This window comes from Crinia signifera, chromosome 2, assembly GCF_055691185.1.
Source record: "Crinia signifera chromosome 2, ASM5569118v1, whole genome shotgun sequence".
In the NCBI taxonomy this organism is placed as follows: Eukaryota; Metazoa; Chordata; class Amphibia; order Anura; family Myobatrachidae; genus Crinia; species Crinia signifera.
In genome coordinates this window covers 120,991,104-121,017,553 of record NC_139218.1, presented here as the reverse complement: position 1 = coordinate 121,017,553, position 26,450 = coordinate 120,991,104, and the positions used below count along the sequence as shown (strand labels likewise).

The 26,450-nt window shown below is 41.1% G+C and overlaps 1 protein-coding gene across 4 annotated transcripts in view; it reads right to left on the bottom strand.

Moving 5' to 3' along the window:
* The window catches only part of TAFA3 (TAFA chemokine like family member 3), a 353,000-nt gene that overhangs the window by 187,249 nt on the left and 139,301 nt on the right, over positions 1-26,450 (bottom strand). For all 4 annotated transcript variants that reach the window (XR_014470354.1, XR_014470355.1, XR_014470356.1 and 1 more), the window contains exon 2: positions 17,949-18,064. Coding sequence is in view for 1 of the 4 variants with exons in the window: in XM_083172779.1 (XP_083028905.1) it covers positions 17,949-18,063 (115 nt within the window). In the remaining 3 variants the exon portion in view is untranslated. The remainder of the gene's footprint in view (positions 1-17,948; positions 18,065-26,450) is intronic.

Below are 26,450 nucleotides of genomic sequence, written 5' to 3'. Positions count from 1 at the left end.
TTGAAGACTATAGAAATGACGACTGTGGCTTAAAGACTGTGGGCTTGAAGACTGCAGAAATGACGACTGTGGCTTGTAGACTGTAAAAATGAAGACTGCGGCTTTAAGGCTGAATAAATGAAGACTGAGACTTTAAGAACTGAAACACTAAAGACTGTGGCTTGAAGACTTTAGAAATGGAGACGGTGTCTTTAAGGCTGTAGAAAAGAAGACTTTGGCTTTAAGGCTGAAGAATTGAAGACCATGGCTTTGAAAACTGTAGCAATGCAGCTTGAATACTGAAGAATGGAGACTGTGGCTTTAAGGCTGAAGACTCAAGAAGGTGAAGCACTGCCAGATCCAGTGGGTACAGCGGGCCTTCCTGTGGCAACTTGTGGGACTAGTGAGAATGCAGAGCTGCAAGCAGAACACCAGCAGAGAACAGGAGCTGGACTGGCAAGAGTTAACCTGGGAGCACAGAGTCAGAGATTCTTACTGCATGAAGTAACCTGGCAAGGTACCTGAGGGCTGAACCCCCTTTAAGAGGGAGCACTGCACTGGATTGTCTGGAGAACTGCCCTAAGCAGCAATTGGGCAATCCTGTTCTCCAACATGGCGGCTCCCTGTACAGGAGACACATGTAGAACAAGGACACATCCACCATACTACCCAGCCTCCCAGCACAGCGTGAACCTTCTCAGCCAGACTCCACAATGGCGGCTGCGACATGCTGTGACCTGGCACCCAGACTCTAGCTCCTAGCGAACTCTGTTCCCCATACCGCAACCACAACACGTGCCTAGAGGCAAGACCGCCGGACCCAGAAACGGAGGTAAGCCTCCTATTACTGACTCCTTTTTTTGCACTTTGCCATTAGTTATTTTGTTTGACGTTAATCAATCAAAAATATCTCTTGGCCCTGCCCTCACGTGTGGGGATTTGCGGTTGGGTTTTGCCTTGTTTGGGGTTTCTCTGTCCTTCTACCCACCAGCCACACAAGTTAGTGAAGAAGACCCTTGGTACTGACATAGGATAAAGAAGAAAGATTATGGCTATGGGCCACTCAACCACTGCAGGACTCAACGCACTAACCCATGTATCCCTGTGTTACATGGACACTGTATAAGTGTACCGTGTACCATCGCATGCCATACTTCAAACACACTATTATAATCTAGCTCTATGTCCATATGGATGCCATTTTATTTACCACATAATCATGAAAAACCTCATGTCGACTTTTGTCAATCTTTTTCACATCCACCTTTTGACTGTTGACCTTTTGACCATGTTGACTAATAGTTGTCGACCTTTTGACTGTTGGACTACATTTCACTACAATCTCCATGGAACCCTCCCAGCAATGGTCACTGCACAAACATAGTCAGTGTATCGCACATGTAGAGTAGTCTTGGTACTAAAAACATCACATTGATGAGCACCTTTCAGGGAGACTGTTGGCTTTGTATTCTCCTTCATACATATGGCCATGTAATCATATTGTGCATACAAATGTTGGTGCTTACATCTCTATTATTGATAAATGGGCCCTTAAATCTTTTACTGCATCAACCTCCAGTATGATCCACAACTGATCACCATAAAGTATCTACAAGCACCTTAAATACTTTTTGTTTGTTTCTTCTGTTCCTGAGATTCGATTTAGCTGATATTAGACTCTGCATTTACTCAAATATGTTTCCCTTCTTGATCCTGTAGTCATTGATGGACTGTTAAGAGTTCAGAATAGAAATAACCACTCCAATATGGTGTTATTTCATTTTAGTTCTTGCTTTTTTGTTCGGGAATGTAATCCACATGATAGGTAACAGTTATTTATGACAATTCCAAAGTAATATGTCAAAGCAGCCTCAAAAATAGTTGCCAGCCATCACTATTGGAAGCCAGCACATCTTAGAAAACCTTAACCAAATGTGAATATACCAAAAATAATAGCTTTATAAAATAGACCCTTTTTATCTATGTCATTGATGGCTTGTCTAGAATGAAGATTGTTAAGAACATCAATATTTATTTATATATCAGCAGCATAGACTGGATATATAAACTAATATACAATGAGGACAGAGGGCCCAGTGGTAACTAGTTTTGATATGTTTTTGATCATTTTCACAAATACTGTATGTGCTGAAGAAAGGAAGTGGTGAGTTGCATCAAAGCTGCTTTTCCAGATGTATGGAAGCTGAATTTTCAACTTGTGCAATTGCAATTCTTTTTCTATCCTGAAGTATATGTAAAATGGTCTTGTCTGTGTAGGATTAATGAAAATGAGAATTTCTTTTGTGCATTGGACAAAATGTTTGCACATCTTGACACTTCTGCAAGTATCAAGTTACAATAAGATTCAGGTCATGAACACACTGGAGAGGAAGTTAAGTTCACCCTGACAAAGGGAAGTTTCGGCAATCCGAGAACGCAGCAAAAAAAATGTTGAATTTCCTACATTTGACATCTCCAAAAACTCATGCTTGGTCTGCATTTTACTGTTTATGTTTGTGTATTATTTTGTAATAATGTACATTAAAAAACACAAACATGATCTAAACATATGTTATTAGGAATAAAAAAAATTGCCATACATTGGGGTCTCAGTCCCCATTACTGAGTCTGGGGATGTCACATCATAGCCATCCATGTTCCTCCAGGCCAGAGGTGGCATCCTTAAGGACTTTACTTGCCGATCAGCATGGCAGTTGGCATTTTGTCAAGATTTGCTTAGAATAGGCACCACCATACCTCTATACTATCCTGATAATCCCGCTTATTGGACACTGTCCCACATGCGAGGCACAGTGTGCCTCGGGCAGGGTGGGGGGTCAGTTGGGAAAGCCGGTAACCTCAGTTCCGTCATTACTGAATAGATGCCATACACATGTGCATGGCATCTATCAGTGCAGGGAGGGGAGTTAGGAGTGCTCGTAGAGTGCTGGACATGCCTCCAAAAAGAAATAAATGGTTTTATATGTGCCAATAGACCATGCCCCAAATGAAGGCACTTCCTCCCATAGTCTGGCCCACTTTTTTGGCACGTAATTTTCAAATCAATTAAGAACATGATCATGACTGCAGAGACAAACCGAAATCTAGCCCCATTGGTCATTTACTCAGGCGTGCCTTTTGACACACAGAACTCACCTTATTTAAATTTTGTACTGTGTCCAGTGCCAGAACAGCTTCAAATCTCTGAAGATCAGCTTCCTGTCTTCTGCATTGCTATACAGCATTCAGATTCATACATCACCTGTAGCCTATTTTTATTGTGCGTTGCAGTCAAACAGCTTCAAACATCACCAGCATCCTGCTTTCGTTGTGCACAGCAATCAGCATCAAACATCACTTGCAGCGAGCCTTCACTGTGCACAGCATTCCACTTCAAACATCACCTGCAGTCTGCCTTCAGTGTTCATAGCATAACACTCAGCATCACATATCAATAGCAGCCTGCTTTCTTTGTGCACTGAATTCAGCATCAAACATTACCTGCAGCTTGCCTACAGTGTGCACAGCACTCAAATAGTCCACTTTCTGCAGTCTACCTCTATTAAGAATGGCATACAACTCCTATATACAAAATTAGCAGCAGCCTGGCTTCACTATATACTGTATATTTTATAGTCCAGCCCTCCATATTTACTGTCATGCTTTCCAGCACTAACTCCAGTGTAAGCTGGGTACACACTGGTGCGACAAAGCAACCAGCTAGCCCTTGCGCTGAGCCGCTGACTAAGTCAGCCAATGAGGTGCAGTAAGCTCTATGCACTCACCAATAAGCCGATTGATATGTTGGTCCAGAAATCTGGATGGCCACTGCAGAAATCTGGTTGGCCACACCCAGCTGTGATATTATTGTATGTGAGTTGGCCATGCACACAGCCAGAGATTCTAGAATGCACTTAAAGAATGTTACTTCAAAGCTGATTGGCTGTGATGTCAACTTCCCCACTGACTCAATTCTCCACTATTATTACTGCATCACACACCAATATATTTTTTAAGTGTGTACCCATCATTTATTTGCTGCCTCTTCAGGATATCCAGATATGTACCTGTCTCTGCCAAATATTCAGAAAAAAATATTTAATACTTGGTACAATTACCTGCATGAGGAGAAGCATCACCAGGCCTTTACATTTCATATACTCCCTCTGCGCATGAGCAGATTGATGCCTGTGGCTGCGGGGCATGTGGGGAAATAGGTGCACTACAGGGGTATGGATTGTATGGTCGACCTAGAGATGGTCGGCAGTAATTAGGTCGACACCACTTGGTCGATATACTGCAAGGTCGACATGGGTCTAGGTCAACATGGGACAAGGTTGACAGGTTATCAGGTTTGCACAAGCATTAGGTCAAAATGGTCTAGGTCGACAGTCAAAAGGTCTGTTATTATATTCTCCCACCGCTCCCTAGTGGATGGTAGGGCATGAAATACCGCCTGTCGGCACATGTCGGCTCAAAACAACAGTTAAAAACCCCATGTTGACCTTTTGACTGTTGGCCTAGACCATGTTGATGCTTGCAATATGTTGACCTAATGGTGTAGATTTAATGACTGTCAACCATTTTTAGGTCGACCAACCGCCTGTATCCCCACTGCAGAGCCAGGTGTAAAGAATGAGATAGCTACAAGAGATTAAGGGGGTAATTCTGTACTGCTTGCTAAGCAGCGGTTCTTTGCTGCTCAGTGAGCAGCTTAACACTGTCCAAACGCCAAAACTCTCCCAATCCGTTTGCTGTTGGCGTTTGCACATGCGCAGAAATGCACATACGCCAACCCCAACCATTGGGACTGTGACCGATTTTGGATATGCTGCAAGTGATCCTGAATCGTGGATGGCATCTGCGCAGTCCAAGATAAGCGGTGGTCAGCCGCTATAAATAATAAAAATGATGACAGTAGTGATCAGACTATGGGAGGGACCAGTGGTGTCATATAATAGGGATGATTACAATCAATCAGGAGTACATTTATTAACAATATTACAACAATACAAAAGAGATAAAAGATATCCATTCCTGACAGTAACAAGAGCATAAAAATACGCCTGGCTAAAATACTATAAGGGAATACTAAAAAAGAGGGGAGGAAAAGTGTTAGAATCCCAAATATTTAGAAATCTTAACTCAAAACGTGGTTAGGTAGGCAACAGTAGATACTCTCTCTATATATATATATATATATATATATGTATATATATATATATATATATATATATATACTGTACAAGATCATTTGAAACATTGTGTTTTTTGTAGAAAAAAAGCAAAACAACTTCTAAGGTGAATTACATATGCATAAACAAAGGCAAAGAGGAATGCTAAATACTCATTAATATTTGGAAGACACTATGATAAGCACTAATGAGTTTAATGTAAAGTTCCTGTCAACATTCTTCTAATGGGTATATGAGAAGATACAAACTCCGAGCAACAATTACAGCTTGTCAACTTGTGTGGAATTAATTTCCAGATGAGTCATTCTAGAGCAAAGCATTGCCCTGTTTCATCTCAAAATGTCTTAATCTCCGATCTGCAGAGACTCTTTGAATGCGGAAGCCAAATTAAAAAACGCACTGCTAATCAGGACATTTAAAATCCTTTGTCGATAAAGGGGAAGAAAGGAGGAGATAGGTTGGATGTTAAGAGTACACAGGAGTTTCCTGCTGGGTTTTGATGTGGAACAGGTTTTATAGAAAAATACTGAAACAAGAACAAATAAACTGCCTTGACACATTTAATGTCATGACTGCAATAGTTCAAGAATAAACAGTGAATATGAATATGTATTAAGAGTAAGTTCTGGTATAACTGCTGTGAGTTTCATTCTTATCAGTTCAGCATTAATTAAGAACATTTGTACTACTAATCAGCTTAGTGGAAAAGACTGTAAATATAGATATCAGAAAACAAATCTAATTTCTGTGACCTGTAGAATATCCCTTGGCCTGTGGTTTATTGTTTTTGTATCATCTTGAAACTCCTATATTTTTTAGTAGCCTATAGCCCCCCATACATTTGTCTGCTTTGTCCTAAGGACAAGTCAAACTCAATTTCCCCTGAGCTCCCCTGGCAGCACCCTGGGAGGCTCACTTACGATCTGGCACTTGATGTGATCACATGCGATTTATACTCCCAGGGAGCTGATGGCGGGAGGCTGGAGAATTGAGAAAAACAGCTGGGTTTCCATTGATTGCTGTGTACTGAAGCTGGCTTTCCATTGATTGCAATATCAACTGTAATGTTAATGTCATAAGTAGTACAATGCCAAACAGTGGTAAGCTAAGCTTTCTGTGGCTTGTTAAAAACATAATGGAGGATATAACTCCATAAGAAAGTGCTAAAGAGGTTATGCAGTTATTCCAGCGATCTAGTCAGAAATGGGGTTTAAAACGCCCCGTGTGTGCCCTTAAAACTGACCCTAATGGCAGTGACATAGCTACATACTGTAAGTGGCAGACCCCGGGGAAGCTTGGGGGAGCGGCACCAGCACTCATTAAATATGCACAGGGTGGCACCAGCTCAGCGCTCACTGTTGCCTGGGTCACCTGTCAGCTTAGCAGCGGCACCCGTAGTCCATCGCCTCGCCCCTTCTTGAGGCGGATGGGGCGGGGGGGGGGCAGGATTTTTTTTGGCAGGGGGGAGGAAAATTTCTGGCTATGCCACTGACTGATGGTGATCTGGAACTAAGACGGTCTAGTCTATGCTGGCACTGATTCAGCAAAAGCGAACTTTCACCTCTACAGAAAATATGTTGTAGTTATGCTGTAAATATGCAACAAAGAAGTTATGAAAAATGTGTGATTTTTGTATATCATGCAACAATACTTTGTAGTGACAAAGGTTGTGTATCTTGGAACAAAATGTCTGCTACCTAACTCAAAATGGTGTCTCTAAATTAAACACAGAAAGACCTGAATTTAAAGTCCTTGACTGTGAGATTTAATTTACCGGGACATAAAGGAGAAGAGCTGTATTTGAAAGATGGATTAGTTCACAGCTTACACATGAAAGAATTGATTAGTAAGTAATATTATTTTTATTTATTTCAGCCAAGGACATTGGATCGCTAGAATCCATAAACTGTTTTTGCAGTGATGACACAAAGTCACAATTTACAAACGTTGTTAGAGTGCTAACAACTAATTTGTAATTAAAGCTTAATTGCCAATAATTCTGCTGATTTGCAATATCTTGTCTTTATGCTAATTTTAAATGCGTCCAATATGATAGTTTGCTCAGCAACATGTAAACTAATTAAAATATAGATGGACTTCTTATCACAACATAAAGATTCAATTACATTTTAATAATCCAGTTCTAGAATTTTCCTGGTTAATATAATGCTGTCACGGTCTAAAGTCACAAATGAGGGAGATTTTGGGGTTTTGGACCGAGAAATGACATTTTAATGGAATGGTTCTAAGTTCAATGAGTGGCACTTCATTAATGTCTATGGGGTTATTGATGCAAAGAATTATAAAGACAGTCTACGAATCAAATATGTTTTGTTCTTTTCACATAATACCATAGTTCTGTTTTTCACAACAAACTATCTATGCAGAAAAATACAATTTAATGCACTTAGCGGTACTCAAAAGTACAAGCAGCATAAACAAAAAAGTGTTACACACTAGACCAGGGGTGGCCAAACCAGTCCTCAAGATCTACCATATTTCATGGGTTTCAGGCAACTTGTGGATCTATAGTAGGAATTAATGCAGCATGTTTGAAAATGTGACAGTTAGTAATGACTATACAGTAGCTGTGCACCAGCTAGGTCATTTGGAAAATGTGGTCCGTTGGTAAATGTTGAGGACCGGGTTGGTCACCCCTGCACTAGATAATGCTTTCAGTGAAAGATATTGTTAACCAATTTCCCTGTCTCCTGGACAAATCATATTGTGTATACAGACTGAAAGATATGCCAAATGATGAACAATCTAGATAGCGTGTAGCGTTATGCACCTTTTTGTGAACGATAGACAAAATTGAGCTACAGGTACAGATGACAGAAAACCTACTTAAGGACCCACAGAACCATTCCTCATTCCTTGCATATAGACTGCAGATGTTTTGAACGATGTTGCTCAGAAGGGCCAAAATGAGCGATATTGTTCAAAATATCGCCCAATGTGTATGCTTCTTTAGTTAAACAGCTCATTTATAACCCACCATATCATTACTTTGAGAATGGAAACATAATGAATAATGGAAGAATTCTGATAGCATATCCAAAACAAACACCACCTACGTGCAATAACTATTTTAATGTGAACCTCAGTTAGGGTGGGATAAAGGAACATGTAACTTAAAAATAAAAGACATGAATTATTATTTTAAATAGTTAAACCTAATATAAAATATTTTAAGAAAGGATAACATCAGGGTATACAACTGGTTTTCCAGGGTTCAAGGGCTCAAGTGGTTGCTTCCCAGATGGTACATATCTACATTAAAAAGTGCTGGGCATCTGGTTAGGACACAAGGAGGCTCCATTAATAGAATTTGCTGCGCTATAAAAGAAACAGGTTTTTTTTTAAATTCTCCACTAGTGCTTTTTGTGTCATGATGATGTCACGTACGCTATGACAAAGCAAACTAGCACAAAGAACATTGGGATAACAATGTGACAATGCATTAAAATCATTGGCCAAACTTTTGCCACTTTTCCAAATTCGATGCTTTATTAATAAATTACACTGAAATATAGTAAAACAGAGATTTTGCTCAGTTTTTAAATTAACTCTTTTTTCACATAAATAAAGTTAACATAAAGCAAACGACTAGACTAGGCAAAACCGTAATGCACTGCAGTTCGGCTATGTTTATAGACGTTCATTGCTATTACCCAGCCACATAACACCCACTCTCTACTCTCTTCACTTGCTCTAAGATGGTGAATCACTTTCAAGATTGGCTTCCCGACTTTTAAAGCCCTTCATGACCAAGGCACAAGGTACTTAAAACAGCTTTTGATTCCATACTGCCCCACCATACAGCCCCACTTGATAACTGCAATCTGTAGAAGGACTACCAACTGTACCTAGGATCATATTCTAGTTGGCACTCTCCCCTGCGCGTTCGCACAGAGGAGCGATGATGAGCAACTGCACATGGGCATAAACATTTATACTCATGTGCAGCCACTTGGTGCGAGCGGGTGCAGCTAATTGCTTATTTGCCGTCCTGTTCATACCTAGCAGTGCAGGTGGGGGGAGGCAGTGAAATTTGCAGCTTTGCGTGTCAACCAGAATAAGGTCATTAGTGTGGCTCCAACTCTATGGAATGCTCTTCTGCACACGCTCCTAATTCAGCACAGATCGCTAATTAGAGAATTCACAAAATCAAACGATTTTCAAAGGACTTTGCATGCCTACTATTTACATTGTGCATATGGAAGGGGAATCATCATCTAAAAATGTGTATAGATCTTAAAGATAACAAAGTCACAGTTTAACTGACAGAAAGTCATTGTTTGGGGTCAGAATCCTGCTGTTTTCAGTGTGTGTTTTAAAAAAACACAGGTGTGCCCAGGTGTTTTGGTACTTGTGTATTATAGCGGCGCCCCCGATGTTTTCATTGCGTTGCATCGCATGCATCTGATGGCATGCGATGCAACGCGATTTTTGCCCCCTATGCGATGAAAGATTGTATAAGCACCATAAAGGGTGCTTTTAAGCACCGTAATGGGTGCTTACAATGTGAAAAGCACCCCCACGCCACCCCCCCACTATAAACGTGAACCCGAAGCGTGGCGAGCGAAGCGTGGCGAGCGCAGCGAGACGCGTCCTCCGACCTTTTCATACCCCCACTATCCACGTGGAGTTGAGAATAGAAAGTGTGGCGAGCGCAGCGAGCCACCGAGCCCGAAGCGTGGCGAGCGCAGCGAGCCCCGCGAGGGGACGCGGATACCTTCACTGGTATCGGAGTCCCCTCGCGGGCTTCACAGGTATCCGCGTCCCCTCTCGGGGCTCGCTGCGCTCGCCACGCTTCGGTCTCGGTGGCTCGCTGCGCTAGCCACATTTTCTATTCTCAACTCCACGCCGACGTGGATAGTGGGAGTATGAAAAGGTCGAAGGACGCGTACCGCCGCCCCTCGCGGGCTCGCTGGGCTCGCCACGCTTCGGGTTCACGTTTATAGTGGGGGGGTGGCGTGGGGGTGCATTTCACATTGTAAGCACCCATTAGGGTGCTTATACAATGTTTAATCGCATCGCATCGCATTTTATGGCATTTTATGCAATGTACAATGTCATACAATTTTAAAATTGTATGACATTGTACAGTATCGCGCGATATCGCATCGCATCGCATACCATCGGATGCCTTATGGTATGCGATGCGATGGGTGCGGCCAAAATACACAAGTACCGGTGTTTTTGAGGAAGGTCTCTAATGTCCGCGCTGACCACTTCCAGTCTGTCTCAGGTACAGATTAGTGGACACCTTAGACCAACTTACATTCTTCCAGATGGCAAAGTCTTTTCAATGTTTCAGGAATTGCGTAAGTCGGATTTGTGAGTGGATGGCGCTTAGTGATTCTCTAACAATTTTGCATGGAGTGTATTTTCTTTCAGATTGGGCAGAAGCTTTCTTCTTCAAAGTCCACTGCAAATTCTTCGATTAGGCCCACAGTTCAAGAAGCCTCCACTTGAAATATAAAGAGCGGGATGTACTATGACGAAAATGCGGTAAAACCCCCGTTTTACTTAATTTTCAAATTTACTAAGACCCGACCACACCATCTTCAGCGGGCAGGGTATCACCACCTTTGGGTGCCGATACCCTATAGAAGCCTATGGGCTTCTTCAATTGCTCGCTTCCCACCGTCTGCACCCCCCTCCCCTGTCCTCCATGCTGCTCCTCCTCCCCCAGCAGCATGTCACAGCCGGGGATGTCCTTCCGGCAGCAGGGGGAGGAGGAGATGCTGGGGACGCCGCAGAGCCCAGGAGGTGAAGGAGACCCCATGCAAACAACATTAAAGGTATCGCAGGGGACCTCCGTCACCGCACCGCAATGCCAGCCGCATATGTAAGTACATATTCGTTGGCATCGCGGCAGAAGCGTGGCGAGGGGTGGCGATGTATGTTAATACATGCCGCCCACAATGTGATAGCAAGCTGTTCCTTGAAGAAAGCATTTTAGTTTTGCAAACTACGTATAGTGGATATCTGCAATGGTCATAGAAAATAACTCTTCTCTTTTTCTTTTTCTATAGGTGTGATTATGTAAATATGCGGTACTACTATTTTTTTTTCTATTGTAATTGACCTCTTCTATCTACTTTCTGTCAGGTTCATGTCATTTGTCCCATATCCAGTAATGCAGCATAATTCCCTGCACACAGGTCCCCTGCAATGCAGCATAGTTACACACACACACACACACACACACACACACACACACACACACACACACACACTGTAATGAAGTAAACAGGAATATTTTTATGTAGCATGCACACACACACACACACACACACACACAAGCATAACTAAACTCACAGACGAATGCATGCTTATACACACTGTAATGGAGCATAGTTTTTCAGTTAATCTGCACACTTTCATTGCTACAAACAGAGCTGGCTATAGGCATAAACAAATGCCTACAGTAGGGTCAATCAAGCCTGCCTATGGCCGGTGGAGGCTTGTGGCTGGAAACAGTCACTTAAGACAGCATGAAGTATCAAAAATGGTCTTGCCGACTTAACTTAACTCACTTAACTCGACTTGCAGCTCGAGTTAAGTGACTGCTTTAGGCTGTGTGTCATCAGGTCCACTATGAGAGGGTAAGTGCAGGAATCAATGAGTTTTACTCTCCCTATAGCACCAATAGCGACCGGGGCACTTCAAATTTTAGGGATCCACTGCACCGAGGAGGGGGGAGGAGTCCAGTGCTGTTACACCGGGTCCTCGATCCTACAGCTGATAATCAAAATCAGATGTCTTTACAGCCACATCTCTGAATGTGGTCTCTCATTATTCTCTGTGGTCCCTATTCTCTGATTCATAAACTGTTAGTCCTATGTGAGTTTCGCTCATTTTCATATCAAAGTTTTTCTTGTGTCAAACTTTTGTCAATGTGGACCTAAAGCTTGTCGACTGTTTTCATGTATCAATCTTTTGATTGTTGGCCAATAGTGGTTGACTTATTGATTGTCAACCTACAGATACAGCCATCCTCATCTAGCCCTTTAATATGACTAAGAGCCAGATGTACCAAGCTTCAAAAAGTGATAAAATGGAGAGTGATAAACAGCCAGCCAATCAGCTCCTACCTGTCATTTTTCAAACCCAGATGAGGATTGCTGTGGATGAGGGGTTGCAGGCTGCTCTTTGATCAGTTTTTTTTATTTTTTGTATTTATTATTCTTTTCATTCAATCACAAATATATATTAATTTATTGGGCCAAAAGTGGAACTAGCAGAGGCACTAGGGGGCAATAGACAAAATCTTACCTAGGGCATCAATTAATGAGTTGAAATGTTACAATTATTCTGAACAATACTGCCTCATATCAACAGCAATCATATGTGATAACACATACTTTTAATTTTTTATATTATTTATTTTATTAAACTCTGTATTGTAATATTTAAGTATTATATTTATATTATTTATTATACAGTATAATCAATTAAATACATTAATTTTCAAAGATTGTGAGATGCCACCAGTTGCAAATTGTAGGTAACGTGAAAACACAGCAGGAAACTATTATCTCAAGTGTTAAGACAAGTGCTATATATGATGCAGATTTTAAAATCGTCTGCCCTCCCTTCCTCCCTTCCGCTGCCACTACTAATTCACATGCCAGATGGATCTGCGCCTCACCTGCAAATTTCTAATGCATTATTTTCCTTATTATGCCTTTTTAACTTAATTTGTTTGCTAATAAATAGTAACGTGTTCTAAAAGTTTTCAATTGCTTTTGAAATGATAGGAGAATACTAATGAGCTTTACACCCTTCTGTTAAGAAATCTTAAGACACAGTCTGCTTTCCCTGCTTGTTAAGTCAACCTACAGCCGCTGCTGTGCTCCACAGAATACCAACATTATGCTAAGTCTGCTTTTCAATTCCTCTCTGGAGTTGGAAATGAAATGTTCTTAAAACCAGAAGGGCGTTTGCAAATCACATTTTCATTGACTTTTGTATGTACAACTCGAAAGACAAATAAGTCTGCAGTGATTCAGCAAAGCACTGCTGACAATATTGGAACCAATATACCAGACAATGTATGATGCTTTTATTGATATTAAGCTCAGTTTTCTGGCGGTGTGAGTTGTTCCTCCTAATATACTGCAGCAGTATATTGAACAGGCGATAATATAATGTATAAAGTACGCCTCAAGCTTTTGATTCTCAGCACTGGTGCATTACGTAGCTGAAAACATGCAACATGCACTAATTGCACTAACTGCTAAACAGATTCTTTTAATATAATTTGGTGAACTGAAGAAATTTGGTGGTGTTACGTTTCAATATTTGGAAGATGGCCACGTTCAGGTTTCATGACTTAACTTAAAGTCACAACGAAGGGAAGACTAGTAATACAAAGAGAGTACCTGCCTATCTCCAATAGTCCTGATTTTCTTAAAGCAGTCCAGAGCACACCATGTAGTGCAAAGGGAAATCATTAAGCACATATACACATACATGCTATCATGTATGTAATATAGGTAGTAGCGATGAGAGGGGGGGTATTGGGGCACTTTTTACCCGGGCCCAGGTTTGATGGGGGGGTCTATTTGATTAGCTCTATACTCTTAAGGGACACATTTTGTGTCTTATAGTGGAACTTCAACGGAGAAACCAAATTTCACCCAATATGAAACAAATAATCAAACATGCACAATTATAATATAATGATATATTCACAAATATAGACAAGTATACTGCAACTACAGTATATACCCACAAATGTAATATACTGTACACAAGTATACTATAATGATGTACACAAAAAATACACAACTATACTAAAATTATATATACACAAATATAGGTACTTGTTTCCTATCTGGGCGCCCAGGTTTTCTACGTACGTCACCGTAATGAAATCGGATCGCATCGCATCGTACACATACACGATATTGAACGATGCGATGCGATGCGATCCGATTCGATTTCCCATAGGAAACAATGTGAAATGGCTCAATTTAGCCAAATTCTCATAGGAACAATAGTAAATGGGCCAAAAACACCCCTGAACATTGAAATGTCCCCCCAAAAGTAGTTGACGCCACCCCGCCATCAACGTGAACCCGAAGCGTGGCGAGCGCAGCGAGCCCGCGAGGGGCGGCGGTACGCGTCCTCCGACCTTTTCATGCCCTACTATCCACGTCGGCGTGGAGTGAGAATAGAATAGTGTGGCGAGCGCAGCGAGCCACTGAGCCCGAAGCGTGGCGAGCGCAGCGAGCCCCGCGAGGGGACGCGGATACCTTCACAGTTATATGCGTCCCCTCGCGGGCTTCCCAGGTGTCCATGGCGACGCGTCGGAGGACGCGTACCGCCGCCCCTCGCGGGCTCGCTGCGCTCGCCACGCTTCGGGTTCACGTTGATGGCGGGGTGGCGTCAACTACTTTTGGGGGGACATTTCAATGTTCAGGGGTGTTTTTGGTCCATTTACTATTGTTCCTATGATAATTTGGCTAAATTGAGCCATTTAACATTGTTTCCTATGGGAAATCGGATCGCATCGCATCGCATCGTTCAATATCGTGTATGTGTACGATGCGATGCGATCCGATTTCTCTACGGAGAATAGCATGGTGCGCAATTAACTTAGCGGGCGCCCAGATAGGAAACAAGTACCCAAATATACACTATTCATACACAAATATATAGTCAGTTATAATGTATCATCACTTTCATGATCTATTGTGACAATAAATGCAGCTAAACATTGCAGTAGGCTGCAACACTGCTAAGTGGACAATCATTTGACGCTGGTGCAAAACCAAGGTGTTTGCCACCGCACTCCCAATGTGCTCTGCGAATGACAACTTTGGTATGCATGAGCTACAACCAGGGGTTAAAGTGTGGGGGAACGGGGTGGAGCTGAGTACCACCACCTGTAATGGTGAGGTGGAACTAATTTAACCTCCACCTTGGCCCTGCACAGTAATTCTATCAGAAAAGCATTATAGTTTAAGGTGGGTGCTAAACACCCTACCACTGTCCTTAGCTCTGCCTAATGGTTGGAGGGGGGGGGGGGTAATTAGGTGCTAAAGGCAATGAGGTCCTCCACCTGTCTAGGACTAATTGAAGGCCTTGCTACAACTGTATTCTTTTAACTTATGTGTATAACAAAACTGTAAACTGTAAACTCAATTGGATATGAGCATCTTTATTTTTTGTTTCATGTCAGTATTAGTGTGATGTACTAAGCATTACTTCCACAATGTAGAATTTCTAATCACTTACCGCATATTTACCGCATCTATATAGTAATCACATATGTACTTTGTTAGATATGTGACTAATAACCCACAGGACAGTTCTCTGGATAAGAGATGTCCTTTATGATTACTGCACTTCCGGGTTTCAGTCCTGGGAGTCCCTCTGCTCAAAAACTGTCATTACCCATCGCATAAGTATAGTAATAATAAAATATACAGTAAATGTACAGAAAGTGCCACAGCAAGCTTAGGTTGAGCCCTATTTTTAACATGTTGGAAGATAGCACTAAAATCTTTCATCGGAATAAGCCCTTATGGAATGTAGCATGATTCCAATAACCGCAGGGTCAATCCTGACAATAAATCAGTAATAAGATAAATGAGAAGCCATTATAGCCCATTTGTTTTATTATTCAGCTCCAACATGTCTTATTGTCGCTGCAATAAACCTAAGATATTTTTTAAAGAATTATCAGTTTAATAGAACACTGAATACATTTATATTCTAATTTACAGCAGATTCAAACATTTTAGGTCATTTAGGTTAGACATTATATGTTTAACAATTTCACTGAAAGAAATCAGCCTTATTCATTTCTAAGAAAAACACATATATACCATATTTATGGGTAGAGATTATTTTGCTGAAATTGGCAAGAACATAAGAGTTATGTTGACAGGTCCATCGCTGCGTATGAGAGAACCACTTCTGATTCTGTGAGGATTTGCAGGAAAGGTCTATACTTGCGGACATTAAACACCGGATTGCCAGGCTCTGCTAGAGATTGTCAAACATTTTCTGAAGGTAGTTATATTAAATTATAGTGTACAGGACAGTGTGGTCATTCCAACCCAGGATTATTAACCTAAGATGTGTAGGTTGTCCCACAGCTGTTCCTTGTAATATGATTAAAGTCAAGGAAGAAACATATTACCATTTTATGATCAATGTCAAAATATGTAGTAATAGTGAGTGATTGGCTTCCCTCTTCTGTCAGATTGCAGTAAGATATTCAGTGCGGCAGTATACAGCACGTTCTACACATTATCATCATACAACCCAAAAAGATAAGTAAAAAAAAAAAAAAGGGTTAAAAACAGAACCACCACATGCTACTATTGTCAAACACTACTAGCCAACAATAAACACAATTAATTTAACTAAAGATCTCTGGATATGATTCGAATCTTTTTGATGTGATCCTACATACCGTATCACAAACTACTGTTGTTAGACAATATTGTTTTATTCTAATATCATAATCCAATATTTAAAGCTAATGATTATATAATAGGTACATGGTGATACTAATTATGTTTTATACTGTAGTTGGCATTCTATACTCTTTTGGACTGATTTGCTGCTCATAGTGGTATACATTTAATACACAATTCCATATAAAAATTAAATAATCTTTAATTGGATAACTGTGTCATATTAAAGTTCTATATAATAAGTATTACACACTGATGCTATTGTTTTACATATTGTTATTTATACCGAATGATTGCAACATACACAGCAGGTCTCTTACTTTAAAGGTGCTTCAAAATTCACTGGCGTGGCAGTGAGAGCATTTACCCCATTTACTACATGCTTCCTTATGTGTACAAGGCTATCTGCCTCATAGGCACATGAGAATGCTTATCAATAATGGTGCTTCTAGTGCGGCAAACTGAGACTACTCTCAACAAGTGGGTTTCAGGGTGTATTACAATCAGCGGTGTAGTAGAGGGGCTCCCCACATCGGGGTCACACTCCCCGCTGACGGGTCCCGCTCCATGCCACTGCTGCTACCGCTCTCTAGGGACCTGGCTTCTGTAGAATGCACTGACAGGTGATGGGTCCGGTGCCTGCACAGTATCAGCAACGGTACCGTGCACGCACATACCCTATTTTATGGGATGCCACCCATAGAAACTGGCTAGTGCTGCTCAATAAAGTAGAGAGCAGCTTCCTACAGGAGGGAACACCTATCAATGGGACTACCTTTACTGTAGGTGACTGGCAGGTCTGACCTATAGGAAGTCAATCAAGTCACCGTCAGTCACACTACTGAGTCTGACCTCGGCAGTGCTACTCCATATGTGTGACCATAGATTCACGCATATTTGGCAGAAAGAGTTGGGGAGTATTGTAGGAATTCTCTTCACAACCAGGACTTCATCCCATAGGGAAGTATTGGAGTCCAGGAACAAATCTGGAGATGGCGGATGTTTTTTGTATTTTTCGGAGCTTGATGAAGTTAGGTCCCTAACCCAATTTTGTATAAATTATGTGCTAATGAATAGACTCCTCAAACTTGTTGATAGATCTAATGATTAATCAACCTTGTATACTCAAATGTTTTTTAAATTTTGCATAAATAATGAGAAAGGTGGGCATTTCACCTGGCACTACAGACAGCAAACAGGCTAGACCAAATCCTCTGTAAAATTTTGGTTTCCAAACTACTCATCATATTAGTAACATAAGCATTTTTAGATCTTAGGCTATTTAATTCTACCATAACTATACTGTTCAGTAAAACCTTCTGCCTACCTGAATGGATTCTGTGATGTGTTGATGCTACAGCGATACGTCCCCATAGGGTTAAAAGGCAAAGAGTGAGAACCAATACCCATCTGATGAAGCTTTGTATCTCTCTTTTACCCATTCTGGAAAACAAACAAAATATTTTAGATTAGTATGACATTGTATTTTACATACATGTTGTTCAATAATAGTGCCAAAACTGAAATTGTGCACTTAAAACAGTACATTAAAAAACTAGAAAACATCGGAAACATAATTATACAAAAATACATTTAAACTGTGCATTTGTCATATTCAAATGCACCTGTCACAGGGATCATTGATCTCTATGACAGATGCTCAGGTCTGCTGTAAACTTGTACAACAGTTATACATGCCGCTTGAGTTTAACCCTTTGAGCGCCAAGTGAATTTGTCAAAATAGGTGTGAAAATTGCCAAGCAAACTATTTTATTCATCATAATGACCTGTAATGTTATAATCTTTTCTTTTCCATATTTTTTATATAATATAATTATAATATATAATATTATAATAATATAATTATTTATAGATTGATCTAGTTCCACCTCACCATTACAGGTGGTGGAACCAAGTTGCACCCCATTCCAGCCCACTTTAACCCCTGCTTATATCTATATCCCAGTTATATTTTGCCTTTATATAAAGATGAAGCTCCTGTCATCTTTGCCCAGCGCCCACCAGAACATCGCCTCTGGCGAGCGATGGCAGACAGGGACTCCATTAAACAGGGACTCGCATGCGTCTCACGGACGTCCCAGTCTCTCGAAGGCTGGGCATAGGCACCCTGCCCGTCTCCCCTTCAGGAAAACTGGCACGGTTAGGGGGGGGGGGTGATGAGGGGGTCTGTCTGGCGGCAGGGGAGGCGGCGGACGCCGGTGGGGAGCTCCGTTGTCACGGGGCGTGTGAGCGCCGGCTGCTGGCGGGGGCTGGCGATAGTTTCACCAGTCCCTGCAAAGACAATGCCAGCTCCGTCTGTAGTTGCAGTGAATTGATTAATGATTGCAATAATTAAAGAGAATGTCTCAGGCCATTGTTTCTTATTAAAGTAATTTTCTATTTTGGTGTGTAGCTTGCCACGATTTCTTGTTGAATCATGGAGATATGAAATAAGAGGTACAGGTGTAGTATTACTCACACTGGGCCTACAGGTACTTCAGCATTATACAGTATGCATTGTTTTTGCAATCGAGCTATTATCAACAGACTACGCCTGCATCATGATTGAAGGGTCAGCTCATCGTGAGGGTTTCACTGCAGATTGACAGGAAATTTTAGGAAGCAAACAGGAAGTTGTGTTAATACCGCAAGCATGTCACTGCTGTTTTCAGGGCATGTCTATGCTGTCAGCTGCAATCATGCATGCAGAGAAACATGGCATCTGCATTGCTACTGCTGCATCCAGTCTTAGTAGCATAGACCTACTTGAGCAGTCAATGTTACCTGTTATTGCATATACTGCAGGCTGCAAATGTGTATTCAATTGCGAATGAGTTGCTAATTTGCTATAGGTCCAGTGAGGATTTCTTTTTATACCTGGGCAGCAGCCTCACCTGCTAACTTTAGTAGTTCCATAGCCTGAAAAATCACGATTGCAATTGCATTAGCGTAAACGCTGAATCGGTCCGACTTACAAATGTTGTCATAAAAAGATTTAGGAAAGCAACTACCATTAGGACATACCGGTAAACTAAACACAAACTAGATTATTCAGCAGTTAACATTTGCAGTTATCTATACTATGCAATGTTGTACCTCACAATTGTATTAACCTGAGAAAAATATATGAGGATATAGCAGCCCACTGTCACAGTAAATTGGCAAATACAGTGCTGTATATGTTCTCCATTAGTGAAGAGATTGGCGGAGTGATACATCTCTGTGTGGTTTGTCCTGTCAGAAAAGATTGGAGGGGTGAGGCACAGAGCTTTTGTTATTATTGTGAGCAATGACAGAGGAACATCTCAGCTAGGTAGGACCCTTGGGAGAAGAGTAAGAATTTCTGGGCTATCCTGGTGCTATACATTTTTGAAGACAGTAGAAGCACCTCCAATTAGATTGTGAAGGGGAAATATCTTAAAAATTATAGGCGAATACCCATATACTGTATGATGAGGGGAAATACACCCATCAAAAACAGAATATGAGCACAGTTATGAAGAGAATGAATAAGAGACCTACAGTATTACAAAATCACTGGAGCGTTGCCACATAGAGAAACCACCAATAGCCAATAAGCGTCACAACAAAGTACGGATGTGTAATGGTTAGCATTACTGCTTCACAGCGCTGAGGTCATGGGTTCGATTCCCACCATGGCCCTAACTGTGCTGGGTTTGTATATTCTCCCCGTAATTGCGTGGGTTTTCTTCGTGTACTCCGGTTTCCTCTCACAATCCAAAAATATACTGGTAGGCTAATTGACTCCCAACAAAAATTAACCCTAAAATGTCTGTGTGTCTGTGCATGTACATGTGGTAGGGAATATAGATTGTAAGCTCCACTGGGGCAGGGACTTATGTGAATGTTCAAATATTCTCTGTAAAGCGCTGCAGAATATGTAAGTGTTATATAAGAAACTGTTAATAAATAAATAATAAATAAAAGAGTGTGGAAGGGATACATCAAGCAGCGCATTTTGCATTTGTTAATGCTGCATGAATGGAGAAAATCCCATAAAATAACTCGGTAAGAGCTGTACTTTTCAATGATAGGAGTTTCAGGTTTTTATCCCAGATTTCTATATGCACATGCGTGGACTGATGCATGCCACAGAGGGTGATGGGGGAAAAAAAGGGGGAAAGTGCAAAGAGACCATAGGCTAAAGACGGTGTTGACTACCACAGCCATCTTCGATATCTGTCATATTCCAATGGTTGGTTCATATGCGGTAACCATACAGTATATCCTCAGCTGCATTTTTTGAGGATTGGCTACATTTTAAAGTCTGAGGGGAAGTGCTTCAGAAGGTTTAAGACTGAGAGTTGTTATAAAAAGAGGATTAGGGCCATGATTACTTGCCCGCACCCATCATTTTTTCAATATAGAAGAATGATCAGAGGTGAACTGTCTACACATGTACTTGATACTAGAAAACACATTCTACTATAAAACATATTCCATTCTTTAAATGTACTGAAAAACATGGCACAAAATATTAGCAGCCTAACACGTAACCCATATATATTACATACAGTTCTAAAAGCTTCATGCCAAGCACAGTAGCCTGACACCACTCTCTTTCCGGATATATCTGGCCTGAGAGTGTGCAAAAGTACGGAAAGTTACAATAAAATCAAACCCTGTGAAAATAACTACTGTGGATCCAGACCTAATGATATTTTCTATTTTTCCTGGTACGCTGTCTAATAGACACCTGAATTAAAAACAAGATCCAATTCCTGTCACAAAGCAACAATATCAAGCTACTAACAGGCACAACACAGAAAGTAATCCCAGCCCTGGTGACCTGTGCAGTCATTAATCTGTAAGTAACTCTTTATCTTTTCCCCATCCATGCACAATATCAATAATTGTTACTTCCTGATTCTGCTGAACTGAGCTTCATAGGAAGGTCTTATTAGCGGACATCACTGGGAAACAAAGAAAGTCCCTTCTAATGTTACAGCTTCTTATTACAACAACACACCTGGAGTGCAACAAACTGCTCTTGCAACACACAGGGCAATTTTTAGGGAGAGGCATGTTGGGAAATCAAAGGTCACAAAGGAGAAATTATGAACACCAGCAAGTGTGCTATTGTCTTCACAGGTAAAAAAAATATAACAGCGACAATGTAATCCTATTTCTCAATAATAAAATGTGACATAGTAAAATACTTTTATTAATTAAACCAGTGGTTCATTAACTGTGTACAATGGCAACCTGGGGTGCCTAAGGACACTTGCAGGGGTCCAGGAACAACTCAAATTATGTATGGTCAAAGTAATAGGCAAAACCATTGCTTGTGGCTTCCAATCATAATTTATGTGGATAAACAGAGCAAATCCTGTCCCTCGCAGCAAAATTGAACCCAAGAATGACATGTAAACACAAATTACTTTATTTAATTTTTATTTTTCAAAATGTGTCAATAAGAAACTTTTGGTCTATGGGTGCCGTGAAATAAATTCTGATTCTCTACGGTGCCATGATTCAAAAAAGTTTGGGAACCACCGAATTACACTATTCATCATGCTACAGGTGTGTTAAAAATATATAATTTTTGTAACCAAAAAAAATTGTGCAAATTATACAAAGCTAAAACAATAATATATATGATCCTTACTGTACAGTATACTTACTGAGGAAATATCGTTGATGGGTGGGTAGTGTGATCCCCCAGTCTACCCAACATCAGGGCCAGATTTCTTACTGCTAGGGGCTGTACTGCATTTGCATACGATTTGCATACATTTCGATCCACGAGCGCAGCGAGCCCCACGAGGGGATGCGGCACGCGTCCTCCCGACTTGTTCATCCACGTCGGCGTGGAGTTGATTTTATAAAGTGTGGAGAGCGCAGCTTGGAGCCCGAAGCGTGGCGAGCGCAGCGAGCCCCATGAGGGGACACGGATTACTTGACGTGTATTCCACGTCCCCTTGCGGGGCTTGCTGCGCTCGCCACGCTTCAAGCTCGTTTTCCACAGCCACTCACCATGCTTCGGGCTCGGTGGCTCAATGCGCTCGCCACACTTTATTAAGTCAACTTAATAAATTCGGCTCCTGATTGGCCGCTAGGCGGTCAATAGAATCATTTGGAGGAGAGGCGCTGAAGATGAAACTTCAGCATCTCTCTGATTAGTCTGTGAGAGAGTACCGGCTGGCTTCAGTTGCATTTTTTTTTTAAGAAGACCTGGACTATGTCAGAAAGAAGAGGACGTGATCTTCGCCGGAGGACCTTGGTGAGTAGGATTTTCTTCTACAGGTAACCCTATGGATTTCTTCGGGATCCTGAAGCCCTGGAGCCCCAGACTCTGTAGCCCTGTAGCCCCGGACCCAGGGCCCAGGGATCTACCTAAGGGCTCAAGATAGGTAAGTATCAGTATGTATGTGTAATGTATGTATTAAACTTTTATTTTTCTTGTGTGTCAGTGTGTGTTTATTTAATTATTTCTTGTACTGTGGAACTACAAGTGCCAGCGGGCCCTTTAATGCCCTGCATGCTGGGACTTGTGATTCTCCAAGTCCCAGCATGCAGGGGAGGCTTGTTGGGACTCATAGTTCCATAGTATAAGACAATAGTTTATTATTCTATTTTTTACACTGCAATCAGCTCGATGCCCACCGCCCAGGGGCATCAAGGACAGCACCAGGCTTCAGCCTGGCCAGGTAAGCCTGGAGGGGGGGACCCCTTTATTGAGGGGGCCCCCACTTCTCCAGGACCCCTGGCCAGGCTGACTGGTCGGTAGGGTTGATGCTTTGGCAGGGGGGACTTGTATAAAAAGTCTCCCCCTGGCTGTGGCATTTCCTTGCTGGCTGGTTGGACCCTGGGCTGGTTCTAAAACGGGGGATCCCTAGATCCCATTTTGTCCCCCGTATTCTTTTGAATGGTGATTCCTATTCGTATTTTCCGATGGTGTAAACATTCATTTTTGTAAATGCAAATACGAATGTGCCAAAAATATGAATATGTGCATTTTTGGCATAGTAAATACCAAAAATACGAATACGCCTAAAATATTTGTATTTTACTATGCAAATACGAATTTTTAAGGCGTATTTGCGTTAGTAAATTCCCCCCATGGTGTGTGCAGGACAGTGCCATCTAGTGGTTTTGAGCATATATTGGTACATATAAGTTTAAAGAGGATGTTACCCAATTTATAATATTTTAATTTATACTTATTTTGACCAATGAAAAGCATTCACATTATATGATGTTAAAATCTCATAATGGGGCAGATGTATCAAGCCTAGTGAAGAGATAAAGTGGAGATAAAGTGGAAGGTGATACCTCACCAGCCAATCATCTCCTGACTGTAATTTTTCAAACATAACTGATTGGCTGATGTATAACCGCCTTTTACTTTATCTCCACTTTATCTCTTCACCAGCCTTAATTCATAAGTAATGATTTTATATATGCTTATTATTACAGGCTTGTCTACATACATACATACATACATACATACATACATACATACATACATACTGTACATACATACATTATGGTGTATTAACTCCCGATCTCTTTGTTAACCACATAGGTATGGTGGATGCTCCCAACTAGAACACATGCTAGGAAAAACAGCATGGCTTACCAAGATTTCTGCTTTTAGCGCATGGGTCTTCAAACTGCGGCCCTCCAGATGTTTTGAAACTACAAATCCCAGCATGCCTTGCCACATTTTGGCTATAAGGGAGTGGTAAAACTATGGCAAGGCATGCTGGTATTTGTAGTTTCATAACATCTGGAGGGCCACAGTTTGAAGACCCATGTTTTAGCACCTCCTGTCATCTCTTCTACTGTAGATCTGTGGATCCACATTCCTGGCAAAGGATTATGGGACCACTCCTATATAGCAGCAATATAGTGGTGGTCTATAGTTTTTTTAATTTCATATCGCTCAACTAAAGTTGCTAAAATCCAGCCAGAAAGCAACACTGTAAACTTTAGTATCTCTTGACTATTAAATTACAATATTCACACGCAGGAAGCTTGAGAAAATCTTCCAGCAAGCAATGATATTGTCATTCCACTCTCAGTATAATCAAGTTCTGCTAGCACTCTAGACGGTGTTGCTCATCTTGTGCCTGGTTTGCTCCTTGTGCTTTTTACATTTATATTTATAGAACACAGATGCTGGTGAGAAAAGTATACATAACATTCACATAACTGATAGACTAAATTAACACATTATTATTCAGATGTAGTCCATGTTATTGTAAAACATAATTATAAAGATCACATTAATCAAACTGTAATGTTACATGTAAATTGCATTGATGTGAGTACATGCCAGCAAATTAACTTATCCTGCTTGCATATAGTAATCAATCTTCCCATCCCCCAGTACTTCAAACTGCTTCATTCTGTTATCATTGTAAATGAACAAATTGATTTGCCAAATAGTGTATGATTCACCCACATAAAATGATCCTGATCCATTTAAAAAATTCATGTTTTCATCTTAAATTATTCATTAACTATTTACTTCCCATTTGGAAAATAATGTAGGCTTAACAATGTTTTGTCTGTAAGGTTCAATAATAAGGGATTATTTTACCATTTCAGGGGTTAAAGTGGGGGAGCGGGGGTGATACTGCTGAGTTCCACTATCAGTAATTCTAACAGAAAAACAAATTATAGTTTACACTGGCCCTGGCTATACCTAATAAAAGGAAAGGGGAAATGAGTTCCCCCACCTCTCAAGCTCTGGTTCCAACAAGTAGAACGAGTCCCAGATCAGATAACATTTGTAGTTCCGAGTGGACCTTTGGTACAAGACGAATCTGCCCTTTAGTTTGCAACTTGGATTGCTAGCCATGTCCCCCTCCCCTGATTCTGAAGCAATTTCAATCAGGAGAGTGTTTGGGGAGGTGGTCAAAATCCTCTGGAAATTATGGTTATTGAAGTTAATAATACTTTAGGAACTGAAACCTGTCCATGTTACATGATTGTAGCTGTTTTTATTGTTTATTTTTTTATTTTTCAAGAGACTTAGATACAAAACCAAACCCACAACAGAACTTGTGAGTGTGATTTAGAACCAAAAGCCAAACATGGGCTCTGCGCACATCTCTATTTATAAGTAAAGTGATCACACTGCTGGTACCGATACTGTGCATGTTGACTGCACTACGATAATAAGACACTGTCTTATGAACAAAAAACACCATAGGGCTTATTTTTGGGGTAGGGCTTATTTTATTCCATTCCTGCTTTTATCTCAGTCATGCCCCCCATTCCTGCTTTTATCCCCATCATGCCCCCCGCACCTTTTACTTTCAGCACAACTCCCTCTTTCGTTCTGCGTTTTTCAGCCTAGCTCCTGTACCTTAAAGACACCGCTTGGATAGTGCATGGTGATGTCATGCTCAATGCATCCCTGGGAACGAGAGGCTTCAGTGGTACCAGGGCTGCTACCATGCCACAGCAGCATCCATTTCTCCATTTCATGCAGGACAGGGATTGTTTAGCGCAGGGACTCTGGAAAATGGGGATTTCGGTAGGGCTTATTTTTGGGGTAGGGCTTATTTTGGACCGTTGTCCATAAATAAGGGTAGGGCTAATTTTCAGGTAGGTCTTATTATCGGAGAAACATGGTAGTGGACATTACCCAATGTGTAGCAACTATGGGTCAACTTCATGTAAAGATGGTATTAGTTATCTGGGCCACATTTTGGAAAACTGCACTTTCTGGAACCTTGTACATTTTATCATTTAGTTTCTAAAGTGTGAACAAAAATGGGGATACCACAGTAGATAATGGAGATATCTGATGAAGTCTTCACTTATTGGTCTGCTGTGTTTTTATGATGAGAAT